Source organism: Mobula hypostoma, chromosome 6 (genome assembly GCF_963921235.1).
Source record: "Mobula hypostoma chromosome 6, sMobHyp1.1, whole genome shotgun sequence".
Classification (NCBI taxonomy): domain Eukaryota; kingdom Metazoa; phylum Chordata; class Chondrichthyes; order Myliobatiformes; family Myliobatidae; genus Mobula; species Mobula hypostoma.
In genome coordinates this window covers 157767446-157783338 of record NC_086102.1, presented here as the reverse complement: position 1 = coordinate 157783338, position 15893 = coordinate 157767446, and the positions used below count along the sequence as shown (strand labels likewise).

The window sequence follows — 15893 nt, the reverse complement described above, 5'->3', positions numbered from 1 at the left end:
TGCAACTTAGACAGCATCCTCTTTTCAGACACCACCGTGAGAGAGTCCAGTTCCATCCCCACAACATCACTGGCCTTAGGAATGAGTTTGTTGATTCTGTTGGTGTCTGCTACCCTCAGCCTGCTGCCCCAGCACACAACAGCAAACATGATAGCACTGGCCACCACAGACTCGTAGAACATCCTCAGCATCGTCCAGCAGATGTTAAAGGACCTCAGTCTCCTCAGGAAATAGAGACGGCTCTGACCCTTCTTGTAGACAGCCTCAGTGTTCTTAGACCAGTCCAGTTTATTGTCAATTCATATCCCCAGGTACTTGTAATCCTCCACCATGTCCACACTGACCCCCTGGATGGAAACAGGGGTCACCGCTACCTTAGCTCTCCTCAGATCTACCACCAGCTCCTTAGTCTTTTTCACATTGGGATCCCACCCCAAATATTGGTTTGTGTGGATGCTGTGTCACTTGCCTGTTACAAACTAATGCCACGAAATAACAGGCAGTACACTGCATACGATTAAAGGAATTATATTTACGATCTTAACTGAAGGGTTAGTAAAGAATAAGAAAAAGGCCCATTCTAATTAAACAGTCAAATGAGCACAAGTTGGAGCTCACCTTGAACTTCTGTCACTCACAGACTGGGTCCTCAGTCAGCGTGAAAGCCCACACCACTTCCTGATCGTTGCTTTTTTTTTTAAATTAAGTGCAATCGTGAACAATAGCCAGATCAGAAATGCTGATTAAGTCAACTTGTTCCCGAAGAGAACTCTGGTAGGCCAATCAGATGATTCACTGCTGCTCAGCGAAAGAACACAAAACAGGCACAAGGGTCACTAGCCCCTGCACCCCTGAAACACACCTGAGCGGTGCAGAAGAGGTATGTGCTATGCATGACCTGATCTGAAAGCATCATGTTGACTCATAACAGATCGTGTTCACGGTGGAACAGCTTAGTCAAGGATGGGGTGATGAGCACAGATGGACAAATTATACCTCTACTACCCCTTAATCCATCTCGAACAAACAGGTTTCCCACCAGATCGTATGCTACCACCTGTCTCCCCAGCGTCTTCTCTCCTCATCTCATCTCGGACAAAAGCCCAAGACCAACCTTATTGTCCCTCACCAACAAAAACCTCCCACTGATTGGATTGCACACATTCCACATCATCCCTTATCTTCAACAATAACCTAAACAGGCTGAAAGCAGAACAAACTGCTCTTACAGAGCTGTTAAATGAAATACCTACAGTATCACAGTAAAGATGTGAACCAGGGCATTGCAGATAAAATGAGTATGCCCACAAGAAAATGAATCTCAGGATTGTATATGGAGACATATGTACTTTGATAATAAATTTACTTAGAATTTCATGCTCCCTTCACCCAGGATATACCTTCTTACAATTATTGCCACGAGGAAGAAGGTACAAGAGCCTGAAGACACACACTCAATGTTTTAGGAACAGCTTCTTTCCCTCCAACATTAGATTTCTGAATGGACAATGAACCAACCCATGAACACTACCACACTATTTTTGGTCTCTTTTGAAGAAAAGGGATGATGTGGAATGTGTGCCGTCCAATTAGGAGGACCACAACCGTGTCATGGTTTGGAGGTTTGCATGCCCCAATGACCCGGAGAGCTATGTTGGCTGAAGTCAGGGCATTATGCTTTTGCTCTCGGTCAGACTCATTCCACCGAGATGCAGCACAGAGCGTCATAGGAAGTCATTCCTGCCTGTGGCCATCGAACTTTACAACTCCTCCCTTGGAGGGTCAGACACCCTGAGCCAATAGGCTGGTCCTGGACTTATTTCATAATTTACTGGCATAATTTACATATTACTATTTAACTATTTATGGTTCTATTACTATTTATTATTTATGGTGCAACTGTAAAGAAAACCAATTTCCCCCGGGATCAATAAGTATGATTATGACTACCCATGCCAAACAGGTCAAAGGTTAAAAGGCAGACTAAGAGTGGTCCACCAGTCCTCCAGGTTCGGGGGTTCAGCTCTGGGCTAACAACCCCAAGTGGTAAAACAAAATTGTTACGGAAACAGCAGTGAAGAATTCTTTTACATCCGAATCCGTTGGTATTCCTGAGTCTCCACCCAGGATCTGTATGACTGATAGTCATGAAAACCGAGAGGAAGCTACTGACATGATGAACAAAGCCCTGAACACTGCCAGAGATGGGGATACATATTATGGAGTACACCATTTAAACAATCACAGTCCAGGTTCAAAAAAAGTGTGTGAACCTCTGGGGTAATGCCTACTACACAAGCTATTTGAAGCCAGGTGTTCGAATTGATGAGTTGAGATTGGAGGTGTGGTTGTAGAGGTGCCCTGCCCTTTAAAAAAGACACACAAAGTCAGGTTATTGACAGAGCCTGCTCTTCTCAAGAAAGATCTCTTTATGTGCACCATGCCTCGATCAAAACAACTTTCAGAGGACCTTGGAATAAGAATTGTAGAGATGCACGAAACTGGTAAAGGCTAAAAAAGCATTTCCAATGACCTGAGTGTCTTCATCAATCCACAGTAAGAGAAATTGTCTCCAAATGGAGGAAATTCAGTGGTGTTGCTACCTCTCCCTCAGAGTAGGTGTCCTGCAAAAAAAAAAAATCACACCAAGAGTACAATGTGCAGTGCTGAAGGAGGTGAAAAAGAACCCAAGGGCAACAGCAAAAGACCTACAGAAATCTCTAGAACTTGCTAAAGTCTCTGCTCATGTGCCCATTATAAGAGATGCAACGAATAAGAACGGTGTTCTTGAAAAGCACCACAGATGAAACCACTGCCCTCCAAAAAAAAAAAAATTGCTGCACATCTCAAGTTTGCAAAGATGTTCAGCTGGATGTTCTACATGCTTCTGGGATAATATTCTGTATACAGATAAGATAAAAGTTGAACTTTTTGGCAGAAATGCACACTGTTTGGACGAAGAGGGGCACTGCACACCAACACCAAAATCTCATCCCAACTGTGAAGCTTGGTAGCATCATAGTTTGGGGCTGCTTTGCTGCCTCAGGGCCTGGACAGCTTGCAATCATTGAGGGAACAATGAATTCAAAATTGTATCAGGACATTTTACAGGAGAATGTCACCTGAAGATTAATAGAACAACAAGACAATGATCTGAAATACAAAAGTAAATTAACAACAGAATGGTTTAAAAGGAAAATATGTTTTGAAATGGCCAAGTCAGAGACAAGATCTTAACCCAATTGAGATGCTGCGGCATGACTTGAAGAGGGCTGTTCATGCAAGGTACCCCAGAAATACAGATGAACTGAATCAGTTCTGTATGGGGGAATGGTCTAAAATTCCTCCAAGCCAACGTGCAAGAGTGATCAACAGTTACCAGAAATGTTTGGTTGAAGTTATTGCTATACAAAGGGGGGGGGGGGGCAAGGGTCACACCAGTTACTGAAAGCGAAGGTCCACATACTTTTTCCAGCAAATACATGTAAAATTGGATTATTTTTCTCAATAAATGAACAAGTATATATTTTTGTGTCATTCATTTGATTGGATTCTCTTTATTTAGTTTTAGGACATGAACATCTGATCACATTCTAAGTCATATTTATGCAGAAGCAGAAAATTCTAATGGGTTCACAAACTTTCTAACACCATTGTACACACTATATATAAAAAATAAAACTGTAAACACAATTATTCCTTAAAACATTGCAGCTTAAAGTGACTGAACAGTGTCCTGATCCATAACTCAAAGTAACAAATCAGTATCATAGTCTAAGAAATTTGCACTAATACAAAGTATGTGCATTCAAGGTCAAATTTATGTACGCATGCTGTTCCACAAAATGTAAAGCATTCTAGCAATATTCTGACAATTTTCATGCTTATCGTGATCCAGCACAGTCTTTCTATTTTTTTAAAATTATAATTGAAGTTATTGACCCTGTACAAAATAGCAAATAAACTATGAGAAGGACAAGTAAAACCTGGACATTTTGTGAAGTTTTCAAAGTGATTAAAAATTTGAAGAAACTCTGGGGTTTTGTTTATTTTAGTTATGTAATTCAATCCTAGAAGTGCACAACAGACATTAAAAAAAAACCTGAACTACAACACCACTTTGCGCCTATATTAGGATTTCAATGCAATGAAAACAAACAAATCCATGCAAGGTGAAGAACTGAGACCAAGTCTTTTGATAAATGCATTTATAATTTAAAATATACAATTTTCTGCTTAAACTCCCATTACTTTAACATTTTTTTGCGCTTTATTTGGTACTGTCTTGCATACAGTTGTATAAACAGAAATTCGAAATTAAGGCACTTCTAAAAAGTTACAAGCCATAACAATGTCAATGCGCATATTCAATTTAGCTAGATTTAAACATTAACACTGCACTAAATCCATTTAAAATAATCTAATAACAATCCCTTGCAGATTAAAACAATCAGTGAATGACACCTTTATGTATAATGTCTTCCCGAAGTGTATTACGTCAAAAATACTGTATAGATGTGGCCATATATTAGCATCCTGTTTTTTCTCTGTTGAGGCATTAGCAAATAAACTTCATCCAGCTGGAGGATTGTGTCGATCCGTGTTAGGCAAATCGCTTACTTAAAAATATGGACACATATTCCCACGAAGCAGTTGTCTACGAGCGTGTGCGATTTTCTACTACTTCCTCTATGAAACGCAATCAGAAGCCACACATCCGGCCAAAAAAACCACCTCAATGGGCTTCCTTTGATTTCTAAGGGCTTACTGATCTAGTTCAATTTTACATGACCAATTTAAATTTAAGAGGGCACTGATTATTAAAAATCACCTGTTCCTAATATATCGTTAAATAACACAGCAAAACCAAACGATGAATCGCAAATTATTACACCATTTTCAAACTACAACTGCATGATCATAAAACACATCTTCGCAACTTAATGAACTATTCGCGATTTTCAAATGCATATTTAGTAAACACCTTTCCGTGGAAAATAAAAATACTGTCAATTTCTGACGATCACAATATTTATGCAGTGTTCCTGATCTCACCGGACATTATTGACTTCAACTGAAAGTGGTCTTATTTGAAAAATTAACAGCGTAAAATATCGGTGGGTCAAAATTTACACCTAATTCAACAGGCACAAACGTCTCCCAAGACGAAGGCCAACTCTTCTACCTTATTACACTGCGAAAAAGAAAATAAACAGGCATTACTCTGTGATGCATTGACACACACACATACAAAAAGAAGCCGGAATTTAAACTCAAATAATCCTCCACTGGTTTTGTGCACAAGGCGTCAGATTGGAATCACTGCAGGCCGGGCATTGGGAACCATCATGTATTATATAGATAAGGGGTACATTTGGACGGGAAAATAAAGCAAGAATGATCAGATGGGAAGTACAGGCCGGTTGGTCATCCTGTGCCTGGCCAGGAGCACCTTCTCCTCGTCCCTGGCAGCAGCACCCACCTTTTTGATGTTATAAATTCGGGTCAGCATACCAATCCCCCTGTCGTTCAGGATTGTCAGCTTCTCTGCGATCTTCTGCTGGCTCGACATCACGGCGCGGGACATGGTGCGAGGTCGCGTCGGCTGGCCGTTTTCTTCCCCCCAGCCCAGAAAAGAAGAGTGGTTTTCGATCACGGGCCGAGGCTAATGAGAGGGCGAATCCTCCATCGACGCACAGCAGCAGCGCGCCCCGCCCCGCCCTCGCCGTCAGCTCCTTCTCTAGGTGGTGGACCTGGCCCAGACCGAGGCTCTTCCTCCCGTGCCGTGGTGCCCCCACGTGACCGTCACTCAGCAGCGCCCCCCCCCAGTCCCCGGCTGACTCGCATCCCACCCCTCCACCACCACCACCAGCCCCCAGCCCCCAGCCCCCAGCCGCCCGCGCTCACGCCGGGGTCTTTACCCTTGAGCTTTCCGGCACGGCGCGCGTTTAGGCACCCGAGTGGAGATCGCTGTGAGGTATTGTTTCAGTGAGTCAGCGTGAACCATTTTAAGCACATGATTGATGATATGCAACCATCCTCCACTTAATCATCCATTCTTAAAAGAATCGCAAGAGGCTAGTCAGCCCCATCTGATGCAGCCAGTCTCATTCCTGTAATTAAAAACAAAAAATGCTAGAAATACTAAGCAGATAGAGTATATCTGCGGAGGAAGAAACAAAGTTTCAGTTTGATGAGGTTCTATCAGAACCAAATGAAATTGAATGACTTGAGAGTGTGGTGGCCGAAAGAGAGCACCAAAGGTTTGTTGATCACACATTCATCTGGCTGGAACAGATGTAAGTAGAAGGGGATGAATGAAGACAGAAGTATGAAAGAAATAACAGAAAGATTAGCTTTATTTGTCACATTTACATTGAAACATGCACTGAAATGCATCATTTGCATCAATGACCAACACAACCTGAGGATGTGCTGGGGGCAGCCTTTAAGCCGGCAAGATAGTAAAGCTTTGGGCTTACAACCCACTACAGTTGTTGGAGATCTGAAATAAAATGAGAATGCTGAAAATGCTTCACAGGTCAGCAAGGCCTCGGTGGAGAAAGAAAAATGTGTGTTAAACATTATAGACTGATGTCCTTTTAACAGAACATACCAGTTCTTCCACAATCTGAAAATGTTGGTTACGATATTTGAAATTATTGAACTCACTGTTGAGTCGGAAGGGCAGTATACCAAGTTAGATGAGATCCTGTTCCTTGAGGTAATAACATTGGGCAATGTTGGAATAATATAAAAAGTTTAAGCAAGAGAGGTCAGTGTGGGAGTGGGATAGATAAATAAAGTGACAGGCTGTTGGGAGCTCAGGGTCACCCTTGTGGGTGAACTGATTTGCATAAGCAGTATGCAAGACAAGCTTTTCACTGTATTTCAGTACACGTTACAACAATAAACCAATTTCAAATTCAAGGCGGAATAAACTGAAGCTGTTCTAATGGTGAGGAGGCAGTTTCAGTCATTTCTGTGTTCGCAGGACGTTCATGACAGAAAATACCTTCTTCACGGATACATGACTGCCAAAAAAAACAATCAGTTCAGCCTGTTATTTTTAGTTCACAATACATACTAAAGCTTCTGTGAAATATCTGATTACTGCATTCCATCTTTCACATTATAGTTAAGAATGTAGCATTCCATTCCTGCTATTTACCTGTTACAAACTCCTTGAACAGTGCATCCTTGTAAATAGTCAAATTGAGCATTTTTTCCATAATTTTTGATTGTGAGACAAAGAGGAAACATCAACTTTCATCCCATGTCCTTTCACTTCAACAGAACTACAGACTCTGCATGGGAAATGATAAGGTTTATTGAGAAAGTAAGGAGGTATGGGATCCAAGGGGATATTGCTTTGTAGATTTAGAATTGGTCTGCCCACAGAAGGCAAAGAGTGGTTGTAGACGGGTCATATTCTGCATGGAGGTCAGTGACCAGGTATCTGTTCTATACCCCTTCTCTTTATGATTTTTATAAATGACCTGGATGAGGAAGTGGAGGGATGGGTTAGTAAATTTGCTGATGGCACAAAGGTTGGGGATGATATGGATAGTGTGCAGGGTTGTCAGAGGTTATAGCGGGACATCGATAGGATGCAAAACTGGACTGAGATGTGGCAGATGAAGTTCATCCCAGATAAGTGTGAGGTGGTTCATTTTGGTAGGTCAAATATGATGGTAGAATATAGTATTAATGGTAAGACTCTCAGCAGTGTGGAGGATCAGAGGGATCTTGGGGTCCAAGTCCAGAGGACACTCAAAGCTGCTACGCAGGTTGACTCTGTGGTTAAGAAGGCATATGGTGCATTGGCTTTCATCAACCGTGGAATTGAGTTTAGGCGCCAAGAGGTAATATTGCAGCTATATAGGACCATGGTCAGACCCCACTTGGAGTAGTGTGCTCAGTTCTGGTTGCCTCACTACAGGAAAGATGTGGAAACCGTAGAAAGGGTGTAGAGGAGATTTACAAGGATGTTGCATGGATTGGGGAGCACGCCTTATGAGAATAGATTGACTGAACTCGGCCTTTGCTCCTTGGAGCGACAGAAGATGAGAGGTGACCTGATAGAGGTGTATAAGATGACGAGAGGCATTGATCATGTGGATGGTCAGAGGCGGATACGATAGGGTCTTTTAAGAGACTCCTGGATAGGTACATGGAGCTTAGAAAAATAGAGGGCTATGGGTTATCCTAGGTAATTTCTAAAGTAAGGACATGTTTGGCACAGCGTTGTGGGCCGAAGGGCCTGTATTGTGTTGTAGGTTTTCAATGTTTCTATGTTTCTATGAAATATTTTTAAAAGGATCTTCTTGAATTGAATCAAAGGCATGACTAAAAGGTTAACTCTTCTTTTTCTTTCCTGAGATAATGGCTGATCTGTTTTCAGCATTTACTGTTTTTATTTTATATTTCCAGTATCTGCAGTTTGATTGATTGGCATTTTTTTCAACTTATTCTTTCTTCACTTTGTTAAGAACAGCATTTATTGTCCATTCCACATTGCCCTTGAGAAATTGAGGGTGTGCTGCCATCTTAATCAGTTTTCCTATCATACTCTTTAGCATGTAGATCCAGTGATGAATTTCTTTATCAGTACAGTCTCATGAATGTCTTACCTTCATCATGGCACTGAACAGTAGTCTCAGGGACATTCCAAATCAGTCTTACTGGCTCACACTGCCAGCAACAATGAAGCACCAGTGTGGCATTTCAAAGTCAGGATGGTATGTGACTTGGATGGTTCTTGAAAGTGCTGGGGTTCCTGTGCACCTGCTACCTCTGTCCTTCTTGTTGAAGGTTGTTGGTGTTAGAAGAGTTAGAGATATAAAAATGAATTGTGAACTCGCTGACGATCAACACTGGTGCATCTCAGGGGTGTGTGCTTAGCCCACTGTTCTACTCTCTCTATACCCATGACTGTGTGGTTAGGCATAGGTATAGTTCAAGTACCATCTATAAATTTGCTGATGATAGAATCATTGTTGGTAGAATCTCAAATGGTTACAAGGGGGCATACAGGAGTGAGATATTCCAACTAATGGAGTGGTGTCGCAGCAACAACCTGGCACTCAACGACAGTAGGACGAAAGAGCTGATTGTGGATTTCAGGAGGAGTAAGACGAAGGAACACATACCAATCCTCGTAGAGGGATCAGAAGTGGAGAGAGTGAACAGTTTCAAGTTCCTGGATGTCAGGATCTCTGAGGACCTAACCTGGTCCCAACATATCCATGCAGTTATAAAGAAGGCAAGACAGCGACTATATTTCATTAGGAGTTTGAAGAGACTTCTATTGATGTACTGTGGAGAGCATTCTGACAGGCTGCATCACTCTCTGGTATGGGGGGGGTGGGGGGGCTACTGCACAGGACCGAAGGAAACTGCAAAGGGTTGTAAACTTATTCAGTTCCATCTTGGATACTAGCCTACAACAAAGTACCCAGGACATCTTCAAATATTGGTGTCTCAGAAAGGCAGCGTCCATTATTAAGGGCCCCCAGCACCCACGGCATGCCCTTTTCTCACTGTTACCATCAGGTAGGAGGTACAGAAGCCTGAAGGCACACACTCAGTGATTCAGGAACAGCTTTGTCCCTTCTGCCATCCGATTCCTAAATGGGCATTGAACACATGATTTTTAATTTATTCAATATATGTATACCATAATTTATTTATTTATTTATTACTATTATTATTTTGTTTTAATTTTTCTTCTATATTACGTATTGCATTGAACTGCTGCTGCTAAGCTAACAAATTTCACATCACATGCCGATGATAATAAACCTGATTCTGATTCTGAAAAGAACAAACTGGTTCTGTTTCTCCAAGCAGTTGAATGAATTTCCCTAAAGCATGTCAATTACTGAGAATGTTTCCAGAACGTCAGTTGTATGAATCTGCTGCCTAATACATTTTAAAGAATTGCACGTTTGCTGCAAGTATATGTTTAATAGTATCAAGAAGGCAAGACTGAGCATACATACAGTATGGTACGGCCATGATCCTGGGGCATGAGCGCACCAGGAAGACTGTGGACAAAGACAAATGGAGAGCAGAATATGCTGCATGGATATTAATGCTCACATACAAGTGGATACCTGCATCACCTAGCCATGAAAAGCACCGGTTACAGATGGACTAAGAAATGCTTAATCCTCATCTAATTCATTAGCCTGGACTCAAACATTGGCAGACATTTGTTGCCGCTAAGAACATTGATATCAAAGCTTCCTAGGACCTTCCAAAGGACAGCACTTCTCAGACAACCTTATAACTCCCTTCCCACAGGACCCATAAAATATCCAAAGCTTCTAGTCTACCTTGGTCCACCAGGGTTGGCACTTGGGTTAAAATGTTTGGTTTCTTCCACTGAATGCACTTGGTGAGAATGATCAGGAGATATAAGTATAAATTAACCACAAAAGCAAGGTGCTTTTGGATTACATACAAAACACTTGAGGAACTCAGCAGGGCAGAGACCTTTGCAACAGCATCTCTGATCTTGCACAACATGGACTTTGTCCTGCTGCAACAATCTATTTTGTCCAACTTTACTGCTACTTCTGACAGGAACAAATAAAGACCATACATCAATGGAAAACATGGACTCTGGATCAAACAGTAGCCATGCTGGAATTCTAAAAGTTGGTGAGTCAGTGCTTCAGTGACAAATCTGCAATTACATTTTACACATCTGGGAAAAATCAGATATACCAGGGAACCTTAGAGTCATAGAATAATATAGCATGGAAACAGACCCTTCAGAACAACTGGTCCATGCCAAGAAGCCCATCTAAGCTGGTCCATTTGCCCATGTTTGATCCATATCCTTCTTAATTTTCTTATCCATGTACCAGTGCATAATGTCTTTTAAATGTTGTTAAATGTCGAGACCAAAGAACTGATTGTGGCCTTCAGGAGGGTAAGACAAGGGACAACAAACCAATCCTCATGGAGGGATCAGAAGTGGTGAGAGTAAGCAATTTCAAGTTCCTGGGTGCCAATATCTCCGAGGACCTAACCTGGTCCCAACATATCGATACAGCTAAAAAGAACGCAAGAAAGCAGCTGTACTTCATTAGGAGTTTGAGGAGATTTGGTTTGTCAACTAAAACACTCAAATACTTCTACAAATGTACCATGGAGAACAGTCTGACTGGCTGGATCACTGTCTGACATGGGTGGGCTACTTCACAAGATCAAAATAAGTTGCAGAAACTTGTAAAATTAGTCACCTCCATCAGGGGTACTAGCTTGCACAGTATCCAAGACATTTCTAAGGAGCAAAGCCTTAGGAAGGTGGCATCCATCATTAATGTTCTCCACCACCTAGGACATGGTCTCTTCACACTGTTACCATCAGGTAGGAGGTACAAAAGCCTGAAGGCACACACTCAGCAATTCAGGAACAGCTTCTTCCCCTCTGCCATCTGATTTCAAAATAGACATTGATCCCAAGAACACTACCTCACTACTTTTTTGTTTCTGTTTTTTATGCACTTCTTACTTTAACTTAACTATTTAATAGACGTGTACTGTATGTACTTAATGTAACTCAGTTTTCTCTCTATATTCATTTCTCATGTAGTTCATTGTACAGCTGCCATGAAGTTAACAAATTTCATGATATATGCTGGTGATCTTAAGGGTTCAAAGGTTCATTTATTATCAAAGCAGTGCAGTGGAGATGAACAATAAGGTGCAAGGCAATAATGAGTTAAATTCTGAAGTCAAGAGTCCATCTTATCATATAAGGGGTGATTCAGTAGTCTTGTAAAAGCAAGATAGAAGCTGTCCTTGAGCCTGGAAGTTTAGGCATTTGCATCTTCTGCCTGATGGTAGTGGAGAGAACATAGACATAGAAGAGAACAGCACAGTATGGGCTCTTCAGCTGATGATGTTGCGCTGTAACATAAACCCAACTCCATGATTATCTAACCCTTTCCTCCTACACAGTCCATAATCCTCCATTTCTTTTATATACATGTGCCTGTCTAAGAGTTTTTTTTGAATGTCCCTATTGCATTGGTCTCTACTATCAAGCTGGGCAGTGCACTCTGTAATCTGCATCATTGAAGTCTAATCTGTGAGTAAAAAGAAAGAAAAACCCTACCTTTGACATCTTCCCTAAGCTTCCCTCCACTCTCCTTAAACCAATGTCCTCTGATATTAGCCACTACCATTCTGGGGAAAAAATGTCGGCTGTCCACTCTATCAATGCTCTCGTAATCTTACACACCTGTATCAAATCACCTCTCATCCTCTATTACACCAAAGATAAAAGCTCGAGCTCATTCAATCTTTCCTCATAAGACAAACTCTCTAATCCAGACCGTATCCCGGTAAATCATTGTATACTCTCTAAAGCTTCCATCCTTCCTATAATGAGTTGACCAGAACTGAACGCAATACTCCAAATGTGATCTAACCAGTGTTTTATAGAGCTGCAACGTTTCATTGCAGCATTTGATCCCAATCCTCTAACTAATGAAGACCAGCAGACTATATACCTTCTTAACCACACTATCAACTTTGAGGGATCTTTGGATCTCAGTCCCAAAATCCCTGTTCTTCCACACTACAAAGAATCCCATTGTTAACTTTGTATTTTTCTTTTTAAGTTTGATATTCCAAAGTGTTTCACTTCACACTTTACATTCGTCACTTCTCTGCCCAACTCTGTATCCTGTCAATATCCTGTCATAACATGCAACAACCTTCTACACTATCCACAGCATCTCCATCCTTTGTGTCATCTGCAAACTTACTAACCCATCCTTCCACTTTCTCTTCCAAGTCATTTTATAAAAATCACAAAGAGCAGGGGTCCCAGAACAGATCCCTGTTGAACACCATTGGTCACCAACTTCCAGATAGAATATGTTTGTGTCTCCAAATTTTGTGGATCAATTGGCACTCACAAACAAACCTTCCTGTTAACTACTAGTAGAACATAAGAAGAAAATTGATGGAAAGAATATCCAAGTGCCCATACTTATTCCAGTTGTAGGTTTGAGTTTCCAGTTTTAGTTTACAGCAAACACTGTCCTATTTTTCTTTGCTGGTATATAATCTTTTGTTTATAAATTTTAAAAATCTACAAAGGTTCATTTATTATCAAAGTATACAACTCTGAAATTCTTCAATTCTCCAGATAGCCCATGAAACCAAGAAAGAAAGACAGCACTATCATCAGCCCCCAAATCCCACCTCCCTGCAAAAAAACAAACAAAAATGGAACAGGCACCTCAATCCCCAAATTCCTCCTCCTGCCCAAAAAAAGGAACAAAACGTATCAGGCACATTGACCCCCAAATTCCCCTCCCCGCCCAAAAATAAAGAGATCAGTCAAAAAAAACACAGTATATAAAAACTATAAGACTGAAAAAAATGATCCATATTTCAAATCCACATCCAAAATACAGAAAAAACCTGGGCATACTCTCTGGGCACAGTGACAGGCTCTCCCCTCTCCGGTACAGAGTAACCAATCAAAAGGCAGGCAGCTGGCACTCCCCCTCTGCACTCATTTCAATGCTTCATTCTCCCTTGTCGCTCGGCAGACAATGGAAGCCAAAATCAGCGAAATGGGATCAAACATCGGATCGTGCACCATCCTCCTCACGCTGCCTCTGCCTCTTGGAGACTGCAGAGCGCTGTAACACCCAAGTGATTTCCAAACAGCAAAACACCAGCTCCAGCAGTTCCAGAATCACATTCAAAGTGAAAAACAAATGTAAAAGGCATAAAAGAAGTGAAAAAGGTGGTTTCATGATCTACCCAGAAGATGTTGACCAAAGGAGTGTTGTACATAGGCGCCATCTTCACTGGCAGCGTTAATTCTAATTCTGATTCTGTTTCTGTGACCAACCTCAACCACTTCATCTGGCAGCTCATTCTGTATACGAACCACCTTCTGTCTGAAGGCATTACTCCTCAGATGCCTTTCAAATCTTACCTCTCTCATCTTAAATTTATGCCCTCTAATTTTTTATTCCTTTTCTCTGGGAAAAAAAACAGCGTGCATTCACCCTGCAACTTGTCTATGCCCCTCTTGATTTTAAGACCATGATATATAGGAGCAGAATTAGGCTATTTGGTCTATCAAGTCTGCTCCGCCAATTCATCATAGCTGATCCAATCTTTCTCTCAGCGCCAATCTTCTGCTTTCTCCTCATATCCCTTCATGCCCTGACCAGTAAAGAATATATCAATCTCTGTCTTAAATATACATAAAGACTTAGCCTCCACAGATGTCTGTGGCAAAGAATTCCACAGATTCACTAGGAAGAGGTGCAGTCAACGTTTCAGGCCGAGACCCTTCGTCAGGACTTTGCCAGCAACTTTTATGTGTGTTGCTTGAATTTCCAGCATCTGCAGAATTCCTGTTGTCCACAGATTCACTACCTTCTGGCTAGAGAAATTCTTCCTCACCTCCGTTCTAAAAGGTCAACCCTCTATTGTGAGGCTGTGTCCTCTGGTCTTAGACTGTCTGACCACAGGAAACATCCTCTCCACATCCACTCTATCAAGGCCTTTCTCTATTCAATAAGTTTCAATGAGGTCACCCCTCATTCTTCTGAATTACAGTGAATACAGGCCCAAAGCCATTAAACGCTCTTCATATGACAAGCCATTCAATCCTAGAATCATTTTCGTGAATCTCCTTTGAACTCTCTCTAGTTTCAGCACATCTTTTCTAAGATAAGGGCCCAAACATGCTCACAGTACTCCAAGTGGGGTCTCACCAGTGCTTTATAAAGTTTCAACATTACATTCTTGCTTTTAGATTCCAGTTCTCTTGAAGTGAATGCTAACATTGCATTTGCCTTCCTCACCACAGACTCAACCTGCAAATTAAACTTTAAGGAGTCCTACACAAGGACTCCCAAGTCCCTTTTCACCTCAGTTTTGGTACTTTCTCTCCATTTAAAAAATAGTCAACCCTTTTATTTCTTCTACCAAAGTGCATGACCGTACACTTCCCAACATTATATTCCATCTGCCATTGCTTTGCCCATTCTCAAAATCTGTCTAAGTCCTTCTGTAGCCTCTCTACTTCCTCAAAACTACCTGCCTCTCCACCTATTTTCATATCATCTGCAAATTTTTCAACAAAGCCGTCAATTCCATCATCCAAATTACTGACCTATAACATTTAAAGAAACAATCCCAACACAAACCCCTGTGGAACACCACTGGTCACCAGAAGCCAGCCAGAAAAGGCTTCCTTTATTCCCACTCTTTGCCTCCTGCCAATCAGTCGCTGTTTCATCCATGATAGAATCTTTCCCGTAATAGCATGTGCTCGTACTTTGTTAAGCAGCCTCATCCGTGGCACCTTGTCAAAAATCTTTTGAAATTCCAAGTACACAACATGAACCAATTCTTCTTTCTCTATCCTGCTTGGTATTTCTTGAAAGAATTCCAACAGATTTATCAGGCAAGATTTTCCCTGATGCTGATTACAGGCTGTTTTATCATGTGCCTCCAAGTACCCTGAGACGTTATCCTTAATAAACAACTCCAACATCTTCCCAACCACTGAGGTCAGACTAACTGGCCTATAGATTCCTTACTTCTGCCTCTCTCCCTTCTCGAAGAGTGGAGTGACGTTTGCAATTTTCTGATCTTCCAGAACCATTCCAGAATCTAGTGATTCATGAAAGATCATTGCCTTCACAATTTCTTCAGCCCCCTCTTTCAGAACTCTAGGGTGTACACCATCTAGTCCAGACCTTCAGACCTTTGTTTCCCAAGAACTTTCTCTCCAGTAGTGGTAACTTCATGCCCCCAATACCTGGAACTTCCACCATCCTGCTACGATCTTCCACAGTGAAGACTGATGCAAAATACTTATTCAGTTTATCCAA

General features: G+C 41.5%; 1 protein-coding gene across 4 annotated transcripts in view; it reads right to left on the bottom strand.

Annotated features, from left to right (window-relative positions):
• Nucleotides 1–5757, bottom strand: part of nckap1 (NCK-associated protein 1) — a 157955-nt gene extending 152198 nt beyond the window's left edge. For all 4 annotated transcript variants that reach the window (XM_063052029.1, XM_063052030.1, XM_063052031.1 and 1 more), the window contains exon 1: nucleotides 5483–5757. In XM_063052029.1, coding sequence (XP_062908099.1) covers nucleotides 5483–5587 — 105 coding nt within the window. In that variant the 5' untranslated portion in view covers nucleotides 5588–5757. The remainder of the gene's footprint in view (nucleotides 1–5482) is intronic.
• Nucleotides 5758–15893: the final 10136 nt, after the last annotated feature.